We start from the raw sequence: 20864 nt of genomic DNA, 5'->3' as shown, positions 1-20864 counted from the left end.
GGGAAATACAGGTTTCAGAGTAGCAGCCGTGTTAGTCTGTATTCGCAAAAAGAAAAGGAGTACTTGTGGCACCTTAGAGACTAACAAATTTATTAGAGCATAAGCTTTCGTGAGCTACAGCTCACTTCATCAAAAATGCATCCGATGAAGTGAGCTGTAGCTCACGAAAGCTTATGCTCTAATAAATTTGTTAGTCTCTAAGGTGCCACAAGTACTCCTTTTCTTCATGGGGAAATAGTTTTACTTTGTGTAATGACTCATCCATTCCCAGTCTCTATTCAAGCCTAAGTTAATTGTATCCAGTTTGCAAATTAATTCCAATTCAGCAGTCTCTCGTTGGAGTCTGTTTTTGAAGCTTTTTTGTTGAAGTATAGCCACTCTTAGGTCTGTGATCGAGTGACCAGAGAGATTGAAGTGTTCTCCAACTGGTTTTTGAATGTTATAATTCTTGACGTCTGATTTGTGTCCATTCATTCTTTCCACTAACCCAGGAACCTATCCTTGCAACAAAGCCCGTTGCCAACTCTGTCCACATATCTATTCAGGGGATACCATCATAGGGCCTAATCACATCAGCCACACTATCAGAGGCTCGTTCACCTGCGCATCTACCAATGTGATATATGCCATCATGTGCCAGCAATGCCCCTCTGCCATGTACATTGGCCAAACTGGACAGTCTCTACGTAAAAGAATGAATAGACACAAATCAGACGTCAAGAATTATAACATTCAAAAACCAGTTGGAGAACACTTCAATCTCTCTGGTCACTCGATCACAGACCTAAGAGTGGCTATACTTCAACAAAAAAGCTTCAAAAACAGACTCCAACGAGAGACTGCTGAATTGGAATTAATTTGCAAACTGGATACAATTAACTTAGGCTTGAATAGAGACTGGGAATGGATGAGTCATTACACAAAGTAAAACTATTTCCCCATGGTATTTCTCCCCCCCACCCCACCCCCCACTGTTCCTCTGATATTCTTAAAGACTAACAAATTTATTAGAGCATAAGCTTTCGTGAGCTACAGCTCACTTCATCGGATGCATCCGATGAAGTGAGCTGTAGCTCACGAAAGCTTATGCTCTAATAAATTTGTTAGTCTTTAAGGTGCCACAAGTACTCCTTTTCTTTTTGCGAATACAGACTAACACGGCTGCTACTCTGAAACCTCTGATATTCTTGTTAACTGCTGGAATTAGCCTACCTGCTTGTCACCATGGAAGGTTTTCCTCCTTCCCCCCCCTGCTGTGGGTGATGGCTTATCTTAAGTGATCACTCTCCTTACAGTGTGTATGATAAACCCATTGTTTCATGTTCTCTGTCTGTGTGTATATAAATCTCTCCTCTGTTTTTTCCACCAAATGCATCCGATGAAGTGAGCTGTAGCTCACGAAAGCTTATGCTCTAATAAATTTGTTAGTCTCTAAGGTGCCACAAGTACTCCTTTTCTTTTTACAGTGACAGATAGTCCTTTCCTGGAAAAGCTTGCAAGCTAATTTGACACATGGTGGGTGGGGACACAGAGAGGGGAACAGACTTGCTCAGGGTCACACTGCAGGTTGGTAACAGAACCCAGGTGTCCTGATGCCCAATCTTGTGCCCTATGAACACCGAGATCTCACTGCAGGTAAATTAGGAATACAGACGCTTTAGCTTCAGGGCATAAGGCAACCTCTAAAGCAGAGTTTCTCAACCCATGGGTCACAACACAAAACTGGGTCATCAGAATGCATCAAAGAGTTGCGGGGCTAGCTGGGCTCAGCTCCCCACGCTGGGCATTGCGACCTGATGCACAGGATCACCACGCCGTTCCAGTTGGCCCAGCCACTCCTCCATTATGATGATGGGGGGACCTGCTGGCCAGGCCAAATTTAAGTGAGTGGTGCTGCGATCCCAGGTGCCAGATTGCAATGCCATTCACACAAATTTGGGCCGGCCAGATGTGGGACCAGGCCAAACCTGAGCAGCACTGTGACCCTGGCGGTTACAAAGCCAAGAGGAGGAAGCTAAGTCCAGCCAGCCCTGTGTGTCAGGAGCTGGGAGGGAGCAGCTGATGTCCTGTTCTCTGGTAAGTACCAGCCCCACTATGAACTCCCACCCTGCAGTTGGGCTACACCCCATCTTTCTTACTCCCTGTTCTGCCCATCAACCCAGATGTACCTCTCCCACACAGCAGGGCAAATCCTCATCTGTCATATCACTCATTCTGGTCCCCATCCCCCCAGATCTTCCCCCAGTGCACCCCAAGCCCCTTCTGTCCCCAAATTCCCTACCCCTTTACCCTTGCATTCTATGCCCAGGCTCCCCAAAAACCCCAACTTCTTCCTCACTACACCCCCAAGCTTCCCCATTTCACCTCCAGGCCCCCAAATTCCCCACAGCCTCTTTCTCTCATGGGCTGTGGGGAGATAGTATGTGTTTGAGGTGGGGGGGGAGGGGTCTCAGCTCACTGCCCCCCCCGCCTAATTGTCAGTGAGGGCATCTTGGAAGATGTCTGGGTCATGACAGGCCACAAAGTTTTACAAATGGGTCCTGAGCAGTTGAGAACCAGTACTGTAGGAGATTAAACTATCCCTATGGACAGGTGACTCCAGAACAGCTCATTTTGTGGTTCCTCACACCATACCCTGAAGCATGTGGTAGGGGGCCACAGAGACATAAAACCGAAAGGACATTGGTCTGATCCAATCTGGCAGTCCCATTGTCCCTTCTGTAATGCTCCCATTGAGTGTGAAAAGCCATGATTTCACCAGCAAGGAAGGGGTTAATTCCCACTGAGGACTCTTAATTTAGCCAAACAAGATCCAATGGCTGGGAGTTGCAGTCAGCAGAACTCAGAGTACAAAGAAGGAACATATTTTAACAGGGAGGAGGATCAGCCGCTAGAACAGCTTCCCCAGGATCCGCCACAGGTCTATGGAAACAGATTTGAGGGTTTGTTTGTTTTTACCTTTCCAGATCTGTTCATTGAGGAGTTTAGAGCAAAAATTCCCTGCTGCAGCAACTGTAGGAAGAAAATACAAGACAGGTGTTAAATCCAAAGGAACAACACAGACACAGCAGAGCCTCATTATGTTTCACTCTACTCACTAGTGGTCGTGCACCGGAGCTGGCTTGCGCCACGTGTAGAATCACTGAGATCAATGGAAACCAGCACTATCCCTTCCAGGGCTAATCCTTTCAGCTGCCTTTCTTCCTCACTCTTAAGGCAAATGATGAGATATTCTAAAATCTGAAATGGTAGGGACTGTGAAAAAGTGATTGGCCCCTCTGGGAAAGCACGAGAACAGGACCCGACCCCGGAGAAGTGCAGCTCATCTCTGAAAAGCAGCAAAGCAAAAACGCCCATTGAGATGCTGAGTCAGAGCTGCTGAACATAGGGATATAGGGCTGGCAGATGTGGCGTATTGAAAACCGTGTTAAAATTGTCCTTTATCACTTTAAACTTTTAGGGGGTTCCTGGTCTTGCTTCCAGACAAGAGACTCTGTAGGGAAGCATATGATCTGGGCCAAGTGCAAACTGAGGGCATGGCTACACTTGCAGATGTACAGCGCTTTGAGTTAAACCAGCCTTCGTAGAGCGCAGTAAGGAAAGCGCTGCAATCTGTCCACACTGACAGCTACAAGCGCACTGGCGTGGCCACATTAGCAGCTCTTGCAATGGCCACAGAGAGCAGTGCATTGTGGTAGCTATCCCAGCATGCAAGTGGCTGCAACGTGCTTTTCAAATGGGGGTGGTGGGGTGGGGTGTAGTGTGACAGGGAGTGTGTTGTGTGTATGTGGGGGAAGACAGAGTGGGTTTTGGGGGGGCTGAGAGCATATCAGCACGCTGTCTTGTAAGTTCAGACAGCAGCAGACCCCCTTCCCCCAACCTCTCTCTCTCTCACATACAGCATTCCACAGTAGTGGTTGCTTTGTCTCAGAGCAGATAAGCGCTGGTTGTCAGAAACGGAGCTTTCAACGGCGCATTCCTGCAGCGATTCCAAAACAATGAGAAGAGTGGCCACTTGACTTAAGGGGATTATGGGACGTTTCCGGAGGCGGATCAGAGTGTAGTAATGCAACACTTCATTCACACTGATGCCCAGGCATTTCAGCCAAGGTACAACAAGCATTAATCTTCTCGTTGAGGTGGAGTACCCGGAACGCTGTAGCCATGGAGTCAGAGTGCTCTAAGTACCTTGCCAGTGTGGACAGCTAGCGAGCTAGGGCACCCAAGGCTGCTTTAATGCCCTCTAACTCGCAAGTGTAGCCAAGCCCTAAGAAATAGCATAGTGTGATGCAACCTTCCAGCAAGAGTATTTATGGTTGTGACTAACTTCCCTGTGTGTGTGCCAGAAACATAACAGCAGGGAGCTCCTGGGTTACTGAGTCCAGTCTCTGCAGGCAACTCCGTCCTAGAATCCGTGTTAGAACTGAGTGGTTGGCCCCACTCCTCCTGTTAGAAGGCTGTTCCAGACCCTCACTCCTCTGATGGTTAGAAACCTTCTTCTCTTTTCCAGCCAAAATTGATTCCTGGCCAGTTTATCTCCATTTGTTCTTGTGCTAATGCTGTCCTTGAGCTTCAGCAGCTCTTCTCCCTCCCTGGGCCCCACCCACCAATGTATTCAGAGAGAGCAATCAGATCCCCGTTCAGCCTTTGTTTTGCCAGGCTAGAAAAACCAGCTCTTAAGTTTCCGCTTGTAAGACAGGCTCTCCGTTCCTCTGATCCATGCGGAGTTGAGTAATCATTGCTATAAGTCTCACTGTAGCACCTCCAGGCCCTAGTGGAGAGCAGAGCCCAGTTGTGCTAGGCACTGTACAAACACATACTAAGGTTGTGCCTGCACACAAAAGTTGCCCTGCTTTAACTCTCTTGGTCTGGTTAAAGCATTACAACATGCCTAGTGTGGATGCAGCCAGCCAGGGTAAATGTGTTTATACCAAGATAGCTCACAAGGGGAATAAGAAAAGGAGTACTTGTGGCACCTTAGAGACTAACAAATTTATTAGAGCATAAGCTTTCGTGAGCTACAGCTCACTTCATCGGATGCATTTGGTGGAAAAAGCAGAGGAGAGATTAAGCTATAACGAGATAAAGCACCTTTATCCCAATATAACTGCATTGCAGTAGGGGCTGTCCTAGTATAACTATACTGGTAAAAAAGCCCATCCCTGACCAAAATAATTATACTGATACAATAAATGTATGTGTGGAGCAGGCCTTACAGGCCAAGACTCCAAGCGCTCAGTCTAAATAGACACAGGGTGGGAGGGAAAATAGGGACACCAAGAGGGGAATGAACTTGGCCAAGGTCAGTGGCAGAGCAGGGAATAGAACCCAGAAATCCTGACTCCCAGCCTTCCCCTGCTCTAACCCACTAGACCCCATTCCTCACCCAGAGCCTGGCCTAGAAGCCAGGAGTCCTGGCTGCTAGTCTGTGCCCTAGCCAGAGGGCCATGCTGCCTCCTGCTATTGATTTTCCTTCACAAACATATCCTGTTCCCTTTTGATGCTAGGGCCACGCGTAGGGTTGTAAACCCCTTGGGGCAGGGACTGAGCCATGCACTGCCTGTGGCGTTACAGACCAATGCTGCATGCCCATAATCCTGTAGATGGGCTGGGAAATCAGTCACACACCAATCCACACAGGACTGGGAAAGGGAGAAAGTCCTTATTAACAAACAAAAGTTCTCTGTCACACAATAGGCAGCTGGGGGGAAAAATACAGGCCAAGCTCATTGAGTAGAAGTCTCCTCTCTTCCCCTGCCCCCCACCCCAGACTCTGCTGCTGTATAATCCTCTGCAGCAGGATGGAAAACAGATTAAGATCTCTCATGGCAGGTCCCCCTCTGCCAGTGTCACAAACAATTTCCCTCTTCCGGAAGATGCCACAGCCAGCAGGAGGTTGCAAAACACTTGATTCGACTGGATCTGCCGTATTAACCCCTTGGCAACTGGCTCAGCCTGGAAGGGCCAGTTCTTGAGCCTTTAAACATGGAAGGATGTAGGGTTTGAGTTGTGGGGGGCCACACAGGGTTTCAGAGTTGAAGGCCTGGAGTTTGGGGAGCTGTGTTGTGACGAAGGAGTCTATCTCAGCTGGCGCTGCACTGTGGTAACACTATGGCAGAGTTCATGTGATCAGGGTAGTCTCAATAACTATAACAGCCTCCCTCTCACCCACCTCATCAGGAAGATCTGGTGCTGCCTATCCTTGGTTTGATCTCTGCTGGTTACCTGTATGAGTAACCTCATCTACCCACACTGGGCCTCTCTTTCCCCTTCGACAACCTCTTAGATTTCCAATCCTGGGACAACATTCCTACTGAAGTCGATGGAGCCAGAGAGAGGAATGTGGACAGGGGTGAATTCTTGTAGAGAGGTGAGAAAGCAGCTTTACATCCACTGACCTATTGACATCCTCTAGGCCAGGGATCAGCAACCTTTCAGAAGTGGTATGCCGAGTCTTCATTTATTCACTCTAATTTAAGGTTTCGCATGCCAGTAATACATTTTAATGTTTTTAGAAGTTCTTTTTCTATAAGTCTTTAATATATAACTAAACTATTGTTGTATGTAAACTAAATAAGGTTTTTAAAATGTTTAAGAAGATTCATTTAAAATTAAATTAAAATGCAGAGCCCCCCGGACGGTTGGTGAGGACCCGGGCAGTGTGAGTGCCACTGAAAATCAACTCGCGTGCCATCTTTGGCACGCGTGCCATAGGTTGCCTACCCCTGCTCTAGGCCTTACTTAGGGAGAAGGGCTGGGAACTCAGAAAGGGATCTCCTGCTGCTCAGAAAGGAGGAAGACAGACAGCAGCTGTTTCCTGAGCACTCATTAGAGACCTCAGGATGGGCATGTAATAAACTGTGGCCATGTGCATATAGACACCACAGTGATCGGACCCAGATGCTCAGTCGCAAAAGCAGAGGCTCCCTGGAACTAGCTCATCCAGCTCTGAGCAGACTATTCCATTTGCTGCTTGAGGCATGAGTGCACACACACAGACTGAGCCAATGCAGTGTATGCGTATCCCCGGGCTGATGGTACACAGATCTGTAGATCCTAGCAGAGAGAACACAGCACTAGCAGCCCTCCTCATTATAGTATCTCAACCATTAATGGATTTGATCTTCCCCCACCCCCATCCTCTCCATTTTACAGAGGAGGAAGCAAGGCACAAAGGTTGCATATGGCATCCACAGCTAAGCCAGGAACTGAACCCAGACCTAAGCCAGTGTGCTACTTACTGAACACTTTTCCTAGCTGCAGAGGCACCCCCTCTGCTATATGCATCCAACTCCATATGACACTGCTAGCCTGCATAGCAGTATCTCATAGGTTGCAGTTACTTGCTAAAGCCCTGGATAGTCCATGAAAGAGCATCATTCCTACCTCTCCACCTGCAAAGGCCCATGCAGCATGAACACACGCATGCACATGTGCACACACAGTTATTAATGCAGGAAACTTACACCTCACTTTCATGAGTCTGCATTTTTGAGGCTCATAACTTACAAGAGCACCAGGGAAAGAAAACTCCCGGCTCTTTATTTCAGAAAAGAAACATGGACCAGTGGCTCAGGCACAAGCCTAGAACTTAGGACACCAGGGTTACATCAGAAGGGGTTCATCAGAAGCAGGAAGCTTGCTAATCAACCACTGGGGCCACTGGATGATCGAGCTGCTAAAGGAGCACTCAAGGATGATAAGGCCATTGTGGAGAAACTAAACGAATTCTTTGCATCGGTCTTCATGGCTGAGCTTGTGAGGGAAATCCCCAAACCTGAGCCATTCTTTTTAGGCGATAAATCTGAGGAACTGTCCCAGATTGAGGTGTCATTAGAGGAGGTTTTGGAACAAATTGATAAACTAAACAGTAATAAGTCACCAGGACCAGATGGTATTCACCCAAGAGTTCTGAAGGAACTCAACTGTGAAACTGCAGAACTACTAACTGTAGTCTGTAACCTATCATTTAAATCAGCTTCTGTACCAAATGATTGGAGGATAGCTAATGTGATGCCAATTTTTAAAAAGGCTCCAGAGGTGATCCTGTAATTACAGGACAGTAAGCCTGACTTCAGTACCAGGGAAACTGTTTGAAACTATAATAAAGAACAAAATTATTATACACATAGATGAACATAATTTGTTGGGGAAGGGTCAACATGGTTTTTGTAAAAGGAAATCATGCCTCACCAATCTACTAGAATTCATTGAGGAGCTCAACAAGTATGTGGACAAGGAGGATCCAGTGGATATAGTGTACTTAGATTTTCAGAAAGCCTTTGACAAGGTCCCTCATGAAAGGCTCTTAAGCAATGTAAACTGCCATGGGATAAGAGGGAAGGTCCTCTCATGAATTGGTAACTGGTTAAAAGATAGGAAACAAAGGTTAGGAATAAATAGTTTTCAGAGCTATAGTGGTGTACCCTAGGGGTCTGTACTGGGACCATTCAACATATTCATAAATTATCTGGAAAAAGGGATAAACAGTGAGGTGGCAAAATTTGCAGATGATACAAAACTAATCAAGATAGTTAAGTCCTAGTCAGATTGTGAAGACCTATAAAATGATCTCTCAAAACTGGGTGACTGGGCCACAAAACAGCAGATGAAATTCAATGTTGATAAATGCAAAGTAATGCACATTGGAAAACATAATCCCAACTATACATATAAAATGATGGGGTCTAAATTAGCTGTTAGCACTCAAGAAAGAGATCTTGGAGTCACTGTGGATAGTTTTCTGAAAACATCCACTCAATGTGCAGTGGCAGTCAAAAAAGCAAACAGAATGTTTGGAATCATTAAGAAAGGGATAGATAATAAGACAAAAAATATCATATTGCCAAATCGATGGTATGCCTGCATCTTGAATACTGCATGCAGATGTGGTTGCCCCATCTCAAAAAAGATATATTGGAATTGGAAAAGGTTCAGAAAAGGGCAACAAAAATTATTAGGGGTATGGAATGGCTTCCGTATGAGGAGAGATTAATACTGGGACTTTTCAGCTTGGAAAAGAGACAACTAGAGGGGGATATGATTGAGGCCTCTAAAATCATGACTGGTATGGAGAAAGTGAATAAGGAAGTGTTATTTACTCCATCACATAACACAAGAACTAGGGGTCACCAAATGAAATTAATAGGCAGCAAGTTTAAAACAAACAAAAGGAAGTATTTCATCACACAATGCACAGTCAGTCTGTGGAACTCTTTGCCAGAGGATGATGTGAAGGCCAAAAGTATAACAGGGTTCAAAAAGAACTAGATAAGTTCATGGAGGATAGTTCCATCAATGGCTATTAGCCAGGAAGGGCTGGGATAGTGTCCCTAACCTCTGTTTGCGAGAAGCTGGGAATGGGCAACAGGGGATGGACCACTTGATGATTCCCTGTTCTGTTCATTCCCTCTGTGGCACCTGGCATTGGCCATTGTCGGAAGGCAGGATGCTGGGCTAGATGGATCATTGGTCTGACCCAGTATGGCTGCTCTTATGTTCTTATGTTACCCCAGCTCTGATGCTGACCTTAGGCAAGTTCACACTTGATGCTTGTTTCCTCTCCTATCTGTTGTCCTTCTAGACTTTGGGGGTAAGGACTTTCTCTCTCTCTCACTAAATGGCTATACAATGCCTAGCCCAATGGTGCCCTGATTTCAGCTGGGACTTCTAAGAGGTACTGTGACGTTAATAATAATAAACTGGGGAGTTTTCTATGTCCTTTGTTGTTTTGCGGAGCTGTTGCACCAGCACAGTCCTCCATTCTGGAAGCTGCCACCTTTACATCAGCCTCAGGATGAGCGTTATGGCCTATCCAGGCCTCTGTAATGTTTGCAAAAAGAAAAGGAGTACTTGTGGCACCTTAGAGACTAACAAATTTATTAGAGCATAAGCTTTCGTGAGCTACAGTTCACTTCTGTAATGTTTGTTTTACTAATGATCTTGGATGCCTCAATGTTTGACATGATGAGCTTAAGACACCTGATTTTTCAGAAAGCCCTGAGCACGTCTCTAGATGGCTAAGGTAGTTCTACAGCTCCATCACCAGAACATCTGAGCACATCACCCTCTCTACTTCATCGGTCTGCATATCCCCCCTGAGAGGCAGGGCAGGGCTATTATCTCCTTTGCACAGCTGGGTGACAACAGTTCAGCAGGACTAAGTAACTCGCCCAAGATCACACAGGAAGTCTGTAGCAAAGCAGGTAACTACCACAAAGCCATTTTCCCTCTTGGACTGGCCACCTGTCCTCTGAAAACCCGTTTAATCTGTCTCAAATTGGACACCCCAAAAATCACCAGACCCTGTTGAAAATCTCAGCCTGTATTCTCATCTCACACAGCTTTGTTGCAGCTCTCTGGTCCCAGTCTATTTCCCCTGCTGGCCCAACTAAATATTCCAAGGTCTATACATGATTTTTCATTTCAAAAGCACTTCTAGTTCTCTCTAGCTGGGCTGAAGCTGGGAAGAAATCATGCTTTTCCCATCAAAAGTCACATCACTGACTGATCCCTGAGACCACAACAGGGTTCTGTCAACACGATCAAATCTGTAAGCATTGCGGTCCTGAAATCTCCTTGTTTGTTGCTGTTCTTCTCACTAGGATCCTAAAGTCACACTCTAGTCTGGTCTATACACAGATCATATCTATTTAGGGATAACTTCTGTGAAATGAGCCACAAAGTCCACTAGGGACTTACTGATTTTAGATGGAAAGAGCTCACGAGAGTGATGAGTAGCAGAATCAACCCGTGTTGGAGTTCCCAACTTTACCCTCAATTACTTTTGAAATATTGCTTCCCCAGAAGGGAGTGGGTGCCATGCACTAACTGAGATCAATGCCAAGTGGGCAAGATCAGAACCATAGTTTGAGCCTCAGGTATGTGGAAAAAACATTATAAGAATCAGAGGGTTTTGATACCACATGATTTTTATGGAGGGAATTTATGTCAGAAACCTCGTATTCACACGACCCCAAATTGGGACCATTACCCAAATCCTAGGCACTTATGAAGCACAACAAATTTCAAGACAATTCAGATAAGCATGTGGATTTTAAAACACTTAAAAAGTTGTATGTTAAAAAAACAAACAAACAAAAAAAAATCCCCAACAAAACAAAACAAAAAAGCAGCCAGTGAGTGTATAATGTCCAGCCTGCCCAGGTCGAAGGAGACTGGAACGGTCAGTGAGCCATGTCATGGTCACCATCAAGGCCAGTGAGCCAGAGGATAATGGTGCAGTAAAGCAGGGCCCAGATTGGAGGCTGTGGGAGGGGGGATGCATTTAGGTGGCTAGGGCAGTGAGGCTGGTAACAGGGGTCGGGGGGGGTGATATGTGAGTATGAGGGTAACTGCTCACAGGGGCGATAGAGATGTGTGTGCTGGGGGGTACAGTGGTGGAGAGGAATGGGAGACCTTTCTAGATCCTAATACCAGAGGAGATACACGCCTCCCCCCCCCCCAAACACACGCAGAGAGGGAGGCCTATACTAGGGACCTGCCCTCAAAGCCAATGGGAAAAAATGCCTCCACCCCCTGGCACCCTCCCCACACCCCAGCCTCCAAAATGACATCCCTGATCCTCTAGTGCCCCCATTGGTCCCAGCAACCCCATCTGCACCCCGCCACCTAACGCATCCCCTCATTCCCCCAGCTGACCCCAAAGGACCCCCCCACCCCATCCAGCGCCCCACCTGACCCCTCCACCCAGCCTCCCATCACCCTCCACCCCCCCCCCGCACCGTGCGCGTAGCCGCTCCTGCCATTACGCCGTCTCGTCCTAGGAACGCTCATTCCCGCCCGAGGGAGCCGCGGGAGCGCGCGCCGAGAGTCCTGTGCTTCCAACTCCCTCGCAGCCCCCCCGCCGCCTTCCGATCCAGCCATCCAGGTCTGAACCGCCCCCCGCCCCGTCCGGAGACACTCCCCAGTCCCCACCGGCAGCCCCAGACGTGACCCCTCGCAGCCAGCCCTAAACTCCAGATCCAGCCACCCAGGACTGATCACCTGGCCTCATCCAGAGCCTGCTCCCTCGCTGAACCCCCCACATCCCAGCCCTTCACTGAACCCCTAGCCCTCAGCTCTACCCCAGCCACCCCCCGTCTTGCCCCCGTACTTCACAGTCTCCAGGACCAACTCCCCAATTTATTCCACTCCAGACCCTAACGCCTAGCTCTACCCCCAGCTCGACACACGCAATCCTTCCCTCCGCCCCAAATTGGCCCAACCCCCCCTGCTTTCCAAGGGCAATAGAGGTGGGGGGGCCAGAGGGCAGGTCTGAAGTAGCTGGGAGGGGATTGGCACAGTGGTGGGAGGTTGCTGCTGAGATAGGAGTGGGTGTCACAGGAGGGGATTACCCCTGTACTGAGCATGAGGGATATCAAGCTCTTATATAGTGTTTTATAAAGGAGGCAGGTTTCAGAGTAGCAGCCGTGTTAGTCTGTATTTGCAAAAAGAAAAGGAATGCTTGTGGCACTTTAGAGACTAACAAATTTATTAGAGCATAAGCTTTCATGAGTTACAGCTCACTTCATTCACTGAATGCATCCGATGAAGTGAGCTGTAGCTCACAAAAGCTTATGCTCAAATAAATTCGTTAGTCTCTAAGGTGCCACAAGTACTCCTTTTCTTTTTATAAAGGAGGCAGTATCATTAGCCTCACTTTACTGATGGTGAAACTGAAGCACCGGGAGGGGAAGTGACTTGTTAAAAATCACCGAGCAGACCAGTGGCCAACCCAGGGCTCCCGAATGTCAGTCTAGTGCCCTATCCCAATACTGGTGTTGGGTATTTGGGAAAGAAGGTTAGCACTGGGGTGAGTGGGAGGTAACTGGGAGTTGGGGGGGGGGATTCCCATAGCATGGAAATAAGGGAGCTGGGAAACCAGGAAGAGGGGGCTGAGCCTGAAGGAGGAGGGGTTTGCTGTGGGGCTTGTGAGTGCAGTGGGAGAGGGCTGGGTGCAGGGGTAAGGGTGGGGGTGGCATGAGTGGCTTGGCCTGCTCCTTCCTCACCGTGCTGCCTCCATCCAAAAGGCCCAATTTAGAAACAGGCAGACGGAGCTGCCTGCAGCAGATCACATAACACGCTGTGCTGCAAACCCTTGTTCACTCCCACCAGCTTCCATCTGCAGCCCACCACACTAGCCCAGCCCATGCCATGCCATGGCTTCCTCAGGACTCTGGGCCTTGGATTATGAGGTCTATGGGGACGTGCAAGGTAAGTGTGCTGCATTTTGCAGCGTTGCCCTGCTGCATTGATTTTGTTGCATATGGAGAGGATCATTCCCCTGCTGGCTCTAGCCAGGAATGCTGCAAATAGCCCATGAAAGGAGAGTAAATCTCACTAGCAGCAGGACAGCTGCTACCATGCAGCATGGCTGGGAGGATTTCAGTGAGCCCCAAATGAGCTGATTATAGCCAGTATCCCAGGGATAGGGAACAGGGAGCAATTCCAGACATGCCACTGTCATCTTGAGCGGTGTGTGCAGAAATATATCTCAGCATGGGAGCGAAGTTGTCTCCCTCTGTCCAGCTCTGGGCAGACCCCCCTGGGCTTCTATTTTGGGATTGGGGCCCCTCGGTAGAAGAAAACAGAGATTTCATCCATTGCACATTGTAAAACTCCTCAGTAGAGCTCTTTCAGGCAGGAAGGAGTGGGGTCTAATGGGTTGAAGCAAGAGTGTGGGGGCTAAGAGTCAGGATTTCTTGGTTCTAGACCCAGCTCTTGGGAAAGGAGCAGGGTCTAGTGGTTAGAGCAGGGGAGATTGGAGTCAGAACTCCTGGGTTCTATTCTTTGCTCTGGGAGGGAGCAAAGTGTCATGACTGAATCACAGGATTGGTAGTCCAGATTCTAGAGTTCTCTTCCTAGCTCTGCCACTGATTTGGTGGGCAGCCGTTGGTAACTCACTGTGCTTCACTGATACATTGGATTTTGTGAGGTCCATTCATGTCTTAGCCTGATGCAGGAAACACTGGGTGAGGTTTTGGGACCTGGGTGCTGTAGGCCGTCCGACTGAATTATCACAGTGGTCGCTTCTGGCCTCAGAATTGATGGAGTTTTCTTTATACCCAGATAGAAGGACTGATCCTTGGTGTAAATTTGATGATGCCAGGGCCTAGTGTTTTATTTGCATTCATACCTCAGGTGCTGAAGTAAATTTCACATGCTGTGGAGTTGTGGGCTCATTGGGTGCTTTTGGAACTCATTGCCACAGGAGCTAAAGCACTGAACAGAGCCAAACAAGAATAGGATCTTCCTGTGGATAACAGGACTATCCAGCATTAGAGCAGTAAATCTTACAAACCAAACAAGGCTGTGGCAAGGACAGACACCATCATACTCTAGGGCATGAGCTAATGAAGGGTCAGGCAGGAACTTCTCCAGGAGGCAGGTTGTTTCAGCACGGCAGGGTTTTCTGCACTTTCCTCTGAGCAGCTGTTGCTGGACAATGCCAGGATCCCAGTATAGATGGCATCAGGCCTGGTCCAGGCTGGCAATTCCTACATCATTAAGAAGCAGAGCTGGCATTTAATGCCCAGCATTTGCTGTCTATTTGCAACTGACTCATCTTTTCTTTCTTCCCGCCAGGTGTCTTCTTTAGAAAGGTAAGGGTGTGTGTGTGGGGAGAAGGGTGTGTGAGCGGGCGAGGGGAGAACCAGCTTTTAGAGCACAGCCCATCGTAGGGGGCAGCATGCTGTGTTGCATGGCACTGTCTCCTGACTCCCAACTGCCCCTAGTCCAGACTCTCCTTCCCAAGCCAGTGTAAGGCAGCTGCGGGCAGGGAGGAGAAGCCAACCTAGCATAAGAGCCTATGCTACCAAACAGGAGCTGCTGTCAAGGCTCCCAGGCCAGCAGTAATGTTGAAAACGGTAGCCAAAATCAGGAGCTGCTTGCTGGAGAGGACGGTCCAAGGCAGAAGGGGACCAGATGAAGTCCTGGGCCTGCCGATGCAGGGAGCAGTTTAGAGGAGAAAAGTCTCTGGTGAGCAACATGTGCAGGGAGAGGAGAACTCCATCACTGATCAGCATGCATACCTTTATGGCCAGCAACCCACGCTACAAGAAGTTTTGAAAGGCCCTAGTGTGGTTTCTCAGGAGGTTGATGCAGTGAATACAAGTGCTGGACCTCCCTGCCCCAGCCACCCTACTTCCCTCCTAGGCACTGAGTTTGCTGATGCAGACCTCCCTTGGAAAAGCTTTTTCACTCAGTGCATGGTTAGACTGTGGAACTCACTGCTACTTGCTCTTATTGAGGTCTAGAGCTGAGCAGGGTTCACAAAAGGACTTGCCATTTCTATGTGTAATGAGAATGTACAGAGTTAATATAGTAAATACTAACTAAGAGACAAGAGTCTGAGAGGGATCTAAACCCACATGCTTCAGGGCATGAGCCAATTTATAACTATTGAGGTCAGGAAGGAATTTCCCCTGGGAATAGATGTCTTGCAGTTTCCTCAGAGCTGCAGGGACTGGGCTGCTGCTGGAGATGGGATACTGGGCAACATGGGTCCCCTGTTATGATCCACTCCTATGCAGTCATTTGCTGCACCCCTACGAAACAGTGAAGAGTCTGTTTCAATCCATCACCTCCCATTTCTTTTTCAAAATATTAATGATAATAAATAGTGTTTTGGATGAGATACCAGGTTAAGGAAGGGAAGTTTTTGAGCCATTTACCATTTAAAAAAACCCCACCTGTAGTGGTGGTGCAAATTTGGGGAAAGGGAATTATTCTAATCTGTGAACACACCTGAACCAAATCTCTAATCTCTTTCCAATATTTACTAGAAAAAAGGCCAGTGGGTATAACTGAAGTGTGGATCAGGTGGATGGGGACAAATTCATACTGCCTGTAAGCCCAAGCCTCTTCCTTTCTGAAGCAGGGCTGATCAGAGCCATGAATACAGCCAGCCGGCCTGATTCTTGCCCTGAAACTTGGGATCCTGCAACGTGACTGGATGGCGTCACTATGTAGAATCAGGGCCAGATGCAGGCATAGGTGCTAGAGGGCTGTGCCTTGGGCCCCAGATACTGGAGCCATCTGATTGCAGTGGAATCTCAGGGCCATTTAAAGAAAAAAAAAGAAAGTTTCTGATGCTACTGTTGGAAAGACAAGCTTCAAAACATGCCCCAAGTGTAGCAACTGCAGGAGAATCTGCCTGAATCTGAGACAACAGCTCTGAGAGGGGGAATTTCCCTGAGTGTAACTGATGCAGCAATGTCTGCCAGATTCTGCAGAGAGCCTGAGATGATAGCTTTAAAAGGGAGGAATGGTCCCATACATCTTGATGATGTACCTGCAAATCCCTTTCTCTAGTGTGCATCCATCCTGGATGCCAATTTATATTGCCCAAAAGACTCTCTCATAATGTTAATGTTGCTTCCTGGACCTTGGACTGACTGCTGAGCCCAAGCTGGTTGGTCCAAGCTGATTGGATGAGCTCAGTTTTCGGGGGTGAGCCTGGTGGGGCATAGCAATTTTCCAGACTTAGTATGTGTGTGGATTTTAGAGCACTTTGAAACGTTGGCTCTTACCATGAGAGCTTGGATTGATTGAACTCTGGTATAGTTGTGCCTCTGTGATCCAGCTATCATCATAGATCTCAGACGCTGTGCTCTCTCGATCCTCCTGGCCTGCTTTAGCTACCTTTCTCCTAATATTTGGCTTTATCTACTGCATCCAGCTATTCCCCTAGATTCTAGTAATCTTAGATGCTCTCTGTCTCTAGCCGTCCGTCCATCCATCCCCCCCTCTCTCTCCATAAACACCCCTCTGTCTATTTAGTGATCTATCTATCCCCATACACACCCCTCCACCTGTCTAGCTCAGCTTATAGGATGCTGGTTTCTCTGTCTATAGGGATTGAATAGAGACAGTAGATAGATAATTGCAATGAGGCTTCAGGCCAGCACCCAGGCACTTGTGAAGTCATTAGCCTGTAGGGAGCGCCCTGTCTGATGCTGACTGTTCCTCCTCCTGCTGGTTCCCCTGGCTGGCAGCTGATACCCAAGCAGAGACAGGAATGTGGTTACCCATCTGCAAAGGCATATGAAAAGCTGGAAGCCTTGCAGGAGGCAGGGAGAAAACCAAGCTTGTCCCACCCTCTCTGGGATTGAAGCTCCCCATGCAGACCTGATGGAGTTGGAATCCTTCCCCTCAGAGTTGCACTTCCACAGGGTTATGTAGAGAGCTACATGCTGGGTGGTGCACAGCCTGGGCTGTGCCATTCAGAGATCAGTGCACAGGGCAGGAGAGGCTGTATGCCGGGGAATGAGGAAAATGCCCGTTCTGTTGGCTCATGCAAGGCCTTGATAATCCTGTCTCTTCCTCTCCAGTACACAGAAGACCAGGGCAAGAAGCTGGGGGTGGTCGGCTGGGTGAAGAACACCCCCCGTGGGACTGTGACTGGGCAGGTGCAAGGGCCCAAGGAGAAGATTGAGATCATGTGAGTATCAGCCAGGCTTCCTAGCTCACCAGTTTGCTCAGTGTTAAACATGGGTGCTGCTCACCCTTCCGGGTATCAGAGCAGGGGGAGGTGAATAGCTGCCAGGGTCGGGATTGGGGAGCTGCTTTTTCCTCCTAGTGGTGCGGGAGGGAGCTGCTGATAACACTCCAGCATAAGAAGGAGATAAAGGATCCCAGGATGTGTAGAGATACGGAAAAGACTCCTCTTTGTGTATCCCCAACTCTTCCTTCACCTGTGTACATCAAACATAAGCTGCAAGTGTTGAAGGCCCTTTGTAGCATAGCTGAGCACCTGCCCCACTCGAAGAACTGCCAGACTTTTCCACCCACTCACCAGTCAGCTTCTCCCTGTAGATTGGCACACCCGCATCCAGCTGAGATCAGGTCCCCCATCACACCAGGTGCTGCCCAGACCCCCCTGACTGAGATGAGGACCTCCTCATGCTAGGCATTGCACAAACCCTCCTGACTGAGGGTCCTCTCTGTTGTGCTAGTTGCAGCACATGACCTCCCGACTGAGATCAGGTCCCCATTGTACTGGGATCCAAACAGACCATTGTACTGGGCATTACACGAACCCCCTGACTGACATCAGGGGGTTTGTTGTGGGTGCTGCACAGACCTCCCCCCCCCAACTGAGACCAGAGCCCCGTTGTACTGGGCATCGCACAGACCCTTGACTGAGATCGGATACCTGTTGTACTGGGAGCCACACAGACCTTTGTACCAGGCATTGCAGACTGAGATCGGGGTCCCATTATACTAGGTGCCGGACAGACCCCCTGACTGAGATAGGGGCCCCATTTTGCAGGGTGCTGCATAGACAGTTCATGCGCAACCCCCCTCCCGATACACACACTTCAATTTAAACAGACAAATGGTGGCAGTGGAAACAGGCACAGAGAGGGGAAGGGGCTTGTCCAAGGTCAGGGGCAGCACTGGGAATAGAACCCAGGAATCCTAAGTCTCAGCACCCCATCCACCGGGCCACGCTGCCTCTCTAAGAAGAGCGGTGAAAGTGCCTGATCCCGAGAGCTGACCTGATATTCCTGAGATCTCCAAGGTGGGAAACATCCCTTTGTGAAGGAGCAAAGCCACTTCCAAAGACCTATATTCTCTCTGGCGCCTCCAGTGATCTGCAGGCCCAAGGTGTCAGCCAGATTGCAGGGGTGGGCTGGGGGGGCAAGTCCGATCCCCTCCCCTGCAGGAGGGAAGAGGTTAAACCCTAGGTCCAAGCTGCAGGATCATAGACTGTCACATTCCCCATTTGAAACCCTCCTGCCTCTAACTAGGGCAGTTCCCCCGGTGCTGGTGCCCTAGCCAATCAGTGGCTGGAAAATCTGGGTCTTGGCTCAGCCCCAATTAGCGTCCCCTCAGGAAGGGACAGAGAATTTGCCTGATTGATTTCTCTCTTCAGGGGCCATAGACACCTGCCTGCCCATCCCCCATCACCCGTGGCAACCGGGAAGGGCAGGCAGGGCAACTTCCGTAGCAACAGCTCCGTCACCTTCAGAGATGACAACCGGAGGCAGTTTCCATAGCAACAAGTCCCCCTTCCATCACCTTCAACATTTGGAGACAGAGCGAGAAGTGGAACAGTTTCCATAGAAACCAGTCTCCCCCCATTTCCACCACCTTCAGGGCTAGAACAAATTGGGGCTGCTTCTATAACAGCCAGTCTGCTTCATTCCCCCATCCCTTTTTATGAACAAGATAATGGGGGAAAGGCAGGTTCTATAGCAACCAGTCTCCCCCATCTTTGCTTCAGGTGTTGGAAGGAGATAAAAGAGGAAACAGGTTCCACATGGACTTTACAGGCTGAACCTGTTTGTGTGGGATCATGGCTGGGTAAATGCCAGCAGTGTAAACAGGGAACCAGGACTCCTGGGTTCTGTCCCTAGCTCTGGGAAAGGAGTGGTGTCTAGTGATTAGAGCAGAGAGGCTTGGACTCTTAGGTTCTATTCCTGGTTCTGGGAGGGAAGTGGAATGTATTGGGAGTGGGGGAGGCTGCAACCCAGGACTCTGGGGTTCTATCTCTGACTCTGGGAATGAAGTGGGGTCTAGTGATTAAAGCAATGGGGCTGGAAGCCCAAGCTCTCTTTATGGATGCTCTACCCCGTACCTGCACAGGAAGAACTGGCTGCGCAACGTGGGGAGCCCCATGTCCCGCATTGACCGGGCTGTCTTCTCCAATGAGAGGGAGATCTCCACCCTGGAATTCCCGACCTTCACCACCAAGTACTAGGAGGTGGGGCTAGGACCACAGCAACTCCTTACCCCTTCCTTGGGGGACCAGATGACAGTGACCTCTGCTGGCTGGCTGCAGCTCCAGGGTGGAATGCAAGGACCCTTACATCCCAACCTGCCATTAAGCATGTCTTCCCCTGCTGCTCCCGGACATCAAGGTGTGGGCCTGGATCCCGGCACATGGACCTGTGATTTCCTTTGCTAGCCTCTCACTAAACTCCCATTCCCCAGCAGGGGCCCTGCCCCCAGAACACCTGAAACCCCTACATCTGCTGCCTGGCTTTGTGGATAAGGTCCCACCCCAGGACCTGAGCCCCTCTTCACACCTGCTTTGCACTAATATAAATGGCTGCACTGGCCCCCCACTATTTAATCCACCCCCACTGTGAAGAAGATGCTGCCTATGCTGCCAACATACCCTTCCCACCTGCACACTGTATTTCTGCAGAGGGGCTCAGTAAAGATGACCTGAGAAAGCGAGAAGGTTGTTGCCTGTGCCCTTATGTTTGGTTCCTGGGTGGGTGGGGTCTGCCTGGGTGGATTTTAAAATACAAAACCAAGGGGAATGGTGTTCTCCATTGTTTTTTAATCTAGAAATAGCAGCATCAAGCCTCATTTTCCCTTTCTCTGGGCTGGAGGTGATTCAGCAATGTGGCTTGGGCTGTCCCTGAGCCTCTGAAGGAAGGGGAAGGGGTCTGTGCTAACCACTCCCATCCCACAGTGATGGGTTCAGTAGCAGAGTAGAGACGGGCTGGGATTGCCCAGGGGTGAGACTGAGCCTGGAATACTGCATCCAGTTCTGGTGGTCACATTTTTAAAAGGAAGGTGAAAAATTGAAGAGGGTGCAGAGAAGAGCCCCAACAATGATTCAAGGGTTGGAGAAAATGCCTGACAGTGAGAGACATAAGGAACTCAATCTGTGTAATTTATCAAAAAGAAGGTTGAGATGTGACTTGATGATGGTGCCTGAGGGCCTTCATGTGGAGAAGGTGCCAGGTACGAGGTAGGGGTTCTTTAACCTTGTGGGGAAAGAAAGACTGAACAAGAGCCGGGGGCTGCAAGCTGCTGCAAGACACATTCCAATGAGAAAAAAGGCACACATGTTTGTCAAGGAGAGTGATTAACCACTGGAACAAACTCCCAAGGGCAGGGAT

General features: G+C 48.9%; 2 protein-coding genes across 5 annotated transcripts in view; one reads left to right on the top strand and one right to left on the bottom strand.

The window, feature by feature from the left end:
• The window catches only part of C7H11orf80 (chromosome 7 C11orf80 homolog), a 57842-nt gene extending 45973 nt beyond the window's left edge, over nucleotides 1–11869 (bottom strand). Inside the window, exons 1-3 of the mRNA XM_038408410.2 lie at nucleotides 11745–11869; nucleotides 3099–3240; nucleotides 2959–3012 (exon numbers count right to left, since the gene is read on the bottom strand). Coding sequence (XP_038264338.2) covers nucleotides 2959–3012; nucleotides 3099–3240; nucleotides 11745–11768 — 220 coding nt within the window. The 5' untranslated portion in view covers nucleotides 11769–11869. The remainder of the gene's footprint in view (nucleotides 1–2958; nucleotides 3013–3098; nucleotides 3241–11744) is intronic.
• On the top strand, nucleotides 11749–20190 carry LOC119858261 (acylphosphatase-2-like). Of its 4 annotated transcripts, none has more exons than XM_043518565.1 (5): nucleotides 11765–11890; nucleotides 13032–13215; nucleotides 14587–14603; nucleotides 17334–17443; nucleotides 19594–20190. In XM_043518565.1, exons 2-5 carry the CDS (start codon nucleotides 13161–13163, stop codon nucleotides 19706–19708), a joined length of 297 nt encoding a protein of 98 aa, XP_043374500.1. In that variant the 5' UTR covers nucleotides 11765–11890; nucleotides 13032–13160; the 3' UTR covers nucleotides 19709–20190. The 4 variants fall into 4 exon arrangements, with proteins under 4 accessions (XP_038264343.1, XP_043374500.1, XP_038264341.1 ...); XM_038408413.2 differs by having other exon boundaries at nucleotides 11767–11890; nucleotides 13117–13215; XM_038408415.2 differs by lacking the exon at nucleotides 14587–14603 and having other exon boundaries at nucleotides 11749–11890; nucleotides 13117–13215.
• Nucleotides 20191–20864: the final 674 nt, after the last annotated feature.

Source organism: Dermochelys coriacea, chromosome 7 (genome assembly GCF_009764565.3).
Source record: "Dermochelys coriacea isolate rDerCor1 chromosome 7, rDerCor1.pri.v4, whole genome shotgun sequence".
In the NCBI taxonomy this organism is placed as follows: Eukaryota; Metazoa; Chordata; order Testudines; family Dermochelyidae; genus Dermochelys; species Dermochelys coriacea.
The sequence above is the reverse complement of the archived record's forward strand: the minus strand, read 5'-3'. Positions and strand labels throughout refer to the sequence as shown.